At 47.2% G+C, this 7,623-nt stretch overlaps 2 protein-coding genes across 2 annotated transcripts; both read right to left on the reverse strand.

The window, feature by feature from the left end:
• Positions 1-1,765: 1,765 nt before the first annotated feature.
• LOC127776965 (uncharacterized) lies at positions 1,766-2,494 on the reverse strand. The gene has a single exon (XM_052303506.1). It carries the CDS (start codon positions 2,492-2,494, stop codon positions 1,766-1,768), a length of 729 nt encoding a protein of 242 aa, XP_052159466.1.
• A 3,139-nt stretch (positions 2,495-5,633) lies between these two features.
• On the reverse strand, positions 5,634-6,955 carry LOC127777646 (peroxidase P7-like). Its single transcript, XM_052304254.1, has 2 exons — positions 6,607-6,955; positions 5,634-6,509 (listed from the first exon to the last, which is right to left on the reverse strand). The coding sequence occupies exons 1-2, from the start codon at positions 6,841-6,843 to the stop codon at positions 5,757-5,759; spliced, it is 990 nt and encodes a 329-aa protein (XP_052160214.1). The 5' UTR covers positions 6,844-6,955; the 3' UTR covers positions 5,634-5,756.
• Between the last annotated feature and the right edge of the window lie 668 nt (positions 6,956-7,623).

Raw genomic sequence — 7,623 nt, forward strand, 5'->3', positions numbered from 1 at the left:
TTCTTAGGTCATTTGAGAATTCCTGGTAAATCCTATCGATTGTCCTCCACTGTACTGAATCTGCTAGGTGCCTCAGCATACTATCGACTTTCCGTTCTTCGGCATGCCAGCACACTAGCTTAGCTTGTTCCTTATTCGCAAACATTCTCTTCATGCGCTCCGCAATTGGGAGATACCACACCACCTTTGCTGGGCCTCCCCTCTTTTACTTACTTCCTTCACCTTCACTCTTTGCTCGTTTGTATCTTGATGCCCCACAGACAGGCAGATATCCAAGTCAGCGTATTCCTTGTAATACAAAATGCAGTCGTTCGGACATGCATGAATTCTTCTGACCTCAGGCCCAACGGACATAATACTTGCTTCGCTTCATATGTCGTCTGCGGTAAATTGTTCCTCTCTGGCAATAGGTCCTTTAACAGCTCAAGAAGTTCTGTAAAACTCTTGTCCGACCAGCCATTACTAGCCTTAAGCTTCATGAGTTCCAACACGCATGATAACTTGCTGTGCTTCGACTTGCATCCATCATACAAGGGCATCTGACAATCTTCTACCAACTTACTAAACTTCTCAAAATCTCTGTCGTTGTCCTCTGCATCTTCAATGTCATGCAACATTGTAGATAGACATTGAGTGTCCAAATCTATGGTCTCTCCACCTAAAGGAGAAAGTACGAACATGCCTTCTCGAGCTGCGGCGCCGGCGGTGTTCTCCACATCCTGATCCAACACTTCTTCCGCTGCGACATCAGGCGCCTCTTGCTCTCCATGCTTGGTCCAACAGGTATATTTCTTCATGAATCCATTCATTATCAAATGAGCATGCACTTCATCGCTATCTTCGATCATCTGTTCATTCTTACAGTCCCTACATGGACACAACATGTGCATGCTCATCCTACTTTTTCTGTCATTATCCGCAAATGTGACAAATTCAGTGACCCCATCTCTATACTCGGTAGACGAACGATGCGCATAGTACATCCATCTACGATTCATCTGAAATCAACAACATACGAAGAAAAATATATGATGATCGATATATTGAGAAGGAATGGAGAATAATGTGTTTTTTACCTTGAATTTTAGCAAAAAATCGCCCCCCTTGCCCTCCCAACCGATTTGTGAACAGTGAACTAGTCGGGATGGAAAGCAGTTGGCAGTTTGGGAGGGTATTTATAGACCCAACACACCTCAAACGGGTTAGATTAAAAAAGCCCGTCAAAGGTGTTGGTCATACCTTTGACGGGCTTCAATTGAGTTGCCCGTCAAAGGTATTGACCTACCTATGACTGGCCGTAAAAAAAATCCGTCACAGGTGGCGGACCACCACCTGTGACAGCTCATAGTGCCACGGCCCATCACAGGTGAGGGGATACCAATGACGGGTTGGGAGGAAAACCCGTCACTTCCTCACCTGTGACGGCTTTTCCTTCCGGCTCGTCACAGGTGAGGGGATACCTGTGACGGGCCACGGCCGGATGCCCTACCGATGACGGTAAACCTAGCGACCCATTAAAGGTGACGGTCATCTGTGACCAATTCATAGGCCCGTCACTGGTATGCCGTCACAGATGTAGGGTTCTGGCATAGTGTAGTGTGGCACTAGTACGAAAAAATAAACAAACAATGATCAAGATTTTTAAATTTCACTCGTTCATGTACAAGGCACGCAGTATAGACAACGACAACACAATTACTACACATCCCTACGCATACGGTACAACGATCAATATATTTGCGTAACGACGGCGCCGGCCGGCCGCTCAGAGCGTGGCACGGTCGTGGCACTCCTGGCTGCGTATCCCCATCTCCGGGACGCCGAAGACGACATGGCAGTCGGAGTACGCCACCGCGTGCAGCTTCAGCACCCCGAACACGGCCACCTTCCCGGGGATCCTCGCGCTCGCGTCGAACGGCACGGCGCCAGCCTCGATGTCCCTGATCAGCTCCGCCATGAAGTCCCCGGTGAAGCTACTCGACAGCACCGTCATCTCCATCTGCACGGTGCCGTCCCCTCTGCTGGGGATGCGTCCGGCCTCGACGACGGCGTCGCCGACGTGGGCGCCGCGGTACGTGAGGCCGCCGCCGCCGCCGCCGCCGCCGCCGGACGAGTAGGTGAAGGACGCCGGGTTGGGGTTGTGCACGGCCACCGTGAGCAGCAGCGTCACGTTGATCTGGGGCGACGGTGGCGCCAGGTTCGGGGAGACGCCGACGACGCGGACCGACACGAGGCGGGCGGCCGGGTCGCGGACGCGGAACACGGTGAGGGAGAGGACGAGGACGGCGACGCCGAGGAGCACCAGCGTGGCGATTGTTGCGACGAGGCAGACGACGCAGCACCGCCGCCGCTGATGCTGACACCGGCGTGTCTCGCCGTCTGGGGCGGCCTTGGAGGTGCACGCCTGGTGTGTGGGGAGGCCGTCGGAGGCGGAAGGACGGAGACAGACGTCGCCACTGCCGTCGGTGGTCGTGCAGGCACAGGCAGTGGCCATTGCGTGGTCGATCGAGCTGCAGTGCAGTGGATGGCTGGAAGCGAGTGAGCAGAATTAATGGAGACGTTCAGTAAATTTGATTTGATTTGTGGGTGTATCTGGTTCCGTTTGTATCAGTATTTATAGGTTCTGGTTAAACGTTTCCTACCGAATTGGATTGGAGGAAATAGTAATGATTTTCTTCAATTTAACGGATGGATGATGAAGCCAACCTACTTGGACCCGGCAGGCGTGGCGGCGACGTTCCGTCTAAACTTGTTACAGTTTTTTTAATTGTTGGAGGGCAGTTGATCGTGTGGGGAATGGGTGAGTTGCTTTCTTCTGAATAATGAGCTGAAACGAAAGTGGAAGCATGTCGAAGAAACGATAGAACTGACGTATTTCCCACACTCAATTTTTGAATGGAACCCTTGCTCTTTTAATTCCAAGTTGCTAGGGTTTTGTTTGGAGGAGCTCAAAATTCCAAGAAACAATTTGTGAATAACACGCTAGTAAGTAATAGAAAAGCTAGATTCCAAGCTTCTATATTTTAATTTCTTTTCTGAAATATATAAAAAAAAATCTAGCTTCGTATCTAAATGAAAATATGTACTGTTTGGAATGCTGGAGATTCTATAGGAGATTGTAGCTACCAGATACTCTCTCCGTCCCATAAAAAAACTAACTTAGTACCTGATGCTGACAATCGTAATACAAGTCTGGATAAGTCTCTATCCAGATCTTCTATGGGACGGAGGGAGTACTCCCTTAAACATGGCCTATGGATTAAGGTATGGGACGACATGTGAGTCGGATTATAAGTTTATTCGCTTTTGGAAATACATATCTGTCGACGTTTGATGTCGCGATTCCGGTATTTGCACAGTATGAGGATCGTTGGTATTAGGATATATGCGAGACTGAGGTAAAGAGATGGAGACGAGGATTTTTATACAGGTTCGGGCCCCTGAATTATCAGGTATAGCCCTACATCCTGTTGGCCGAAGCTGGTCGTTGCTCTTATTCACCATAATCACACAAGTACAATATTTGGGGTAGCCTATCTAACTGTTGTCGATATGGCGGTCTGAAGGTCTGACTCGTAGTCGACGACACGGTAGTCTTCCTCCTTGATTCCGCATCCGGCGAGATCAGAGACAACGCTATATCTCTCCTGACGGTATCCGTAGGCACCGTAAGGAACTAGCCATGCCTGCCTCTGAAGTTGATATCCGACGTCTTGTCTTGGCGTATGTTGGCTTGTATGTTGATCTTGTGTCTTGATCTATTTTTCTATGTCCCCTCTCCTCCTAGGGGACCTTGTATTTATACCAATAGGTGTCCCCTTTTTCAAGTAGAACTAGGGAAACCAATATGGATACAATCCGAGTAGTCCTTATCGTTTCCACGTAGAACTCTATTCATCCTTCCTTATGCGGAACTCCTCCTATATCTGGAGGTTGTATTCGTATAAGACATGGTATATGGTGGGTCCTGCCGAGATTTAGTCAACTACTATTAGGTATGTTGTATTCATAACCTTGACAATATCCGTATTTAAGTCGGTTTTCAAGATCGTTCACTTTTGGTAATACAGAAGGAGTCATATAAGAAATCTGTTTAAACAAACTCGCATACTAACTTGAGACGATCGGACTCCTAACTGCAGCTCATGATTTTATAAAAATATATATATCCAAGCAAACTCCCAGAGTGAATTTCATCTTAACTAAACCATATAACAATAATAAGATTAAAATAAACTTCACCCATTGTAACATGCGGACATTTTTTCTAGTATGGATGAATTTTATCTTTCGCTGAGTATGCCATCATTCAAGGTTTCAAGCGCCACATTAGAGAAAAAAAACGTATCGCTTAATCTTAATATTGTAAATGGATTGAAATGATTAGGGAAGAATAATTGTTTACAAGTTTTCTCTCTTGGATTTTGGTGCGTCTAGGACGCGAACGTTCGCATAGCACGAACGCATCAGCAGGGTAAATTCCATCAAGTCCATTCCGTGTGCATGGGCACCTTTCACTTTCTACCGACGTGCCAGCTGGCTCGTTCGCTTGCAGCCCAATACATACAGCCCACAATATTTTAGCCTAATTTATTTGTGTATCTAAACTTTATAGGCATATACATACATACCACATATAAAATTTATACCATTTAAAAAATCAGTGTAGGGATTTTACGCATAGAAACACATTTAGTATACAAACTTTGCATATATAAACTTTATACCATGAAAAAATTCGGTGTAGGAATTTTGCACATAGAAACAATTAGTATACAAATTTATACACATTAATTTTTTTAGACAGAAATACACGTAAATATTTGGTATAGAAACTTTACATATAGAAATATTGAAAACAAAACAAGCAATAGAAAGTACAAAAATGTCTATTGTGGGTTGCATGGCCCATGTTTTCTTGCTACAGCCTAGAAGGCCTTCATTTGAATAATTGGATTAGGTTCAAGCCCGTCATAAGGGTAAAAAAGAAGAAAGGTTGACCTCAACGAAACAGGCTTGGCCCGAAAAGGAAACAGTGGCCCGTTTGCTGGCACGATCACCCCGAACGTGCACGCACTAAGTATTTCGGCTCAGTTCTGCTCGCAATCTGGCTCGTTAGGCTTTTAATGTATTTATGTCACCCTTGTAATATTAATTTTGTTGTTTTATCATACATTAACATAACAGTAAACACTAACCCATAAAAGAAATAACTAAATACAATTAGTTTGGAGGTAACTAAAATAATTAACAAAAGTTAATTAATAAGCACTAAGTATATAATAATATAATATAAAGATATGACGATGTTTTATATATACTTATAAGCTAAATGAATAGCTTAATTACAAGATAGCTTACTAAGATCATCACGAGTTAAAAGCCTAGCTCATCTTGGTTCGTTATATGACTACGAGTTTAAGTCGATCTGACCCGAGCTTGGTCCGAGCCACAAGCTACAAGGTTTTTCCACCTTACTCAAAAATAACTGAAAAATTCATTCCTAAGGTTCTTATTCTTCGAATTAAGAATGGCACCAAACCATTTCTTTGTGTTGAATTATGACTGCGCCAAGTTTCTTAGTGTTGGGATGCATAAACATATATAATAAACTTTTGGTCATAATAAACAAAAAGAATACAGTTACAGTTTTTTGTACAACTTTCTTTGTCAAAAGAAAACTAATTCAGACCTACATCTGATTCCCACGTAATCGGGCTGCACACCTGACAATAAGAAAAGGTCAGGGTCAGCCATCAATTGTTGACCATCCCGCAGTTGAGCCTCACCTCCACCGGCATCCACTCCGGCGGGCGTATCTCCCCCATCTTCACCATCGCCCTCGCGAAGTCCGCGAAGAACGCCTTACGGTTCTTCGCGTACACCTCAACAAGGTCACTACTTACCTCCCCGCCATGGGTGTAGAGCTCCTGGTCGGAGGTGAGGAGGCCGCGCCGATGGAGCAGGTCCTGGTAGTATTTGTTGTCGAACCGCATCGGCGTCTGCTCGTCGAACGGCGCCTCGCCTCTGCCCTGCTCGCACGACCGCCGGCGGAGCGCGGCGAATGAGGGGTCGATGTTGTGGTCGCCGTAGACGCGGTCCCTGTAGTTGTCGCAGCTGTGGGCCTTGCCGACGGTGTGCGCGCCGGAGAGCGCGGTGAAGTCGCGGGCGTCGAGGCCGTGCGTCTCGAACACCCTGAGGAGCTCGCCGAGATCGCTGTTCGGGTTCGGGAGGTTGTTGGCGTCCTCGGCGGCCGCTTTGCTGGCTTGCCGCGAGTCCATGCGGCCGAGCGGCACGCTCCAGCTCGGCCCGCCGAGGAGGGCGACGGCGTCGCGGGAGGCGAGCGCGAGGATGTCGGCGCAGGAGACGGTGGCCGGGCAGTCGTGCTCCAGCACCGACTTGATCTCGTCGATGACGTCGAACCCGGCGAGCGAGGTGTTGGCCGGCTCGGCGTCCTTCTCGCTCTCCATGGTGTCCGTCCGGTTCAGAAGAACAGAGGCGTCACAACCCTAAATGTGTCATGGATGATTGTGAGACACAAAAGCATTTGTGCATTCTCCTCTCATATGGGGTGTCGTGCAGTACGAGACTAGTACATATACTTACGTTGACGAAGCAGTCGTGGAAGAAGAGGCGGAGGACGGCCGGCGCCATGTCCAGCCTGTGCTCCATCACCGTGCGCACGGCGTTCTGCACGTTGGGGCACGTCTTCCTGTAGTACTTGGCAGACAGCTCCATCGCCACCGGCATTACGACCGGCTGGTGGCTTCCCTCGCCGGTGGACGCGAGAACCGCGAGGAGCAGAGAAAGCGAAGCGACGAAGAAACTCTTCGAGATCCCCATCTGAAAGCCCCAGGAGCCCGAATTCGCCCACCTGCTGACGGACGCAGGTTCGGAGAGAGAGGATCGGACTAAGCTAGTGATCGACGATGATGGCCAGTGAATTTCTAGCTGATCGCAGTGTTGCTGTGGGTGTGAAGCTCATGGAGCGGAGGCGTATGCTTTATTATATAGGTTTGCTTCTCCATCCTCGCGGCGCGTACGCGGGATCGACCATGCATGAGAAAGCGGCGGGAGTTAGTTGCACGCATGCGTGTGCACGACAGCACGACGACGGGTTCGCCGGTCTCCATGAATGCATGGCTCGTGCACCTTTGGCCGGAAATTCTGACATGGTCATCAACAAGAGGAGTTGACAATTACGTGTGGGGACGTTAAAGTAGGAGTCGAAATTAACGTATGAATCTTCTCTTAAAATAAAATAAATTTTAAAAAATGAATTGACGTGATGATAGATACAGTATCGTACACTCGCTAGCTTTTGCTCATTGCGCATGGTTTGAAAGTTCAAATTAAATATCGCTTCGAGTATTTAGTTTTATTAACTATATACGTATGTGTTGTACGGACACCAATATTTCTAATTTCTCTAACTTCTGATGAGAAGAATAGTAGTAGCAAACCGGGCACCATGTGTTTATTAGGCCTGGTTTAGTTCCAAAAACATCGCATCGAATCTTTGGACACATGTATGAAGCATTAAATATATATAAAAACAAAAATTAATTGTACAGTTTGCATGGAAATCGCGAGACGAATCTTTTGAGCCTAATTAGTCCATAA

This window comes from Oryza glaberrima, chromosome 6 (assembly GCF_000147395.1).
Source record: "Oryza glaberrima chromosome 6, OglaRS2, whole genome shotgun sequence".
Lineage (NCBI taxonomy): Eukaryota > Viridiplantae > Streptophyta > Magnoliopsida > Poales > Poaceae > Oryza > Oryza glaberrima.

Excerpts from the sequence above, each read along its gene's own strand:
- LOC127776965 (XM_052303506.1), bottom strand. The coding sequence starts at position 2,494 with ATGGCCACTGCCTGTGCCTGCACGACCACCGACGGCAGTGGCGACGTC.
- LOC127777646 (XM_052304254.1), bottom strand. The coding sequence starts at position 6,843 with ATGGGGATCTCGAAGAGTTTCTTCGTCGCTTCGCTTTCTCTGCTCCTC. Across the intron at positions 6,510-6,606 it reads TCCACGACTGCTTCGTCAAC|GGTTGTGACGCCTCTGTTCT; the intron begins GTAAGTATATGT and ends TGACACATTTAG.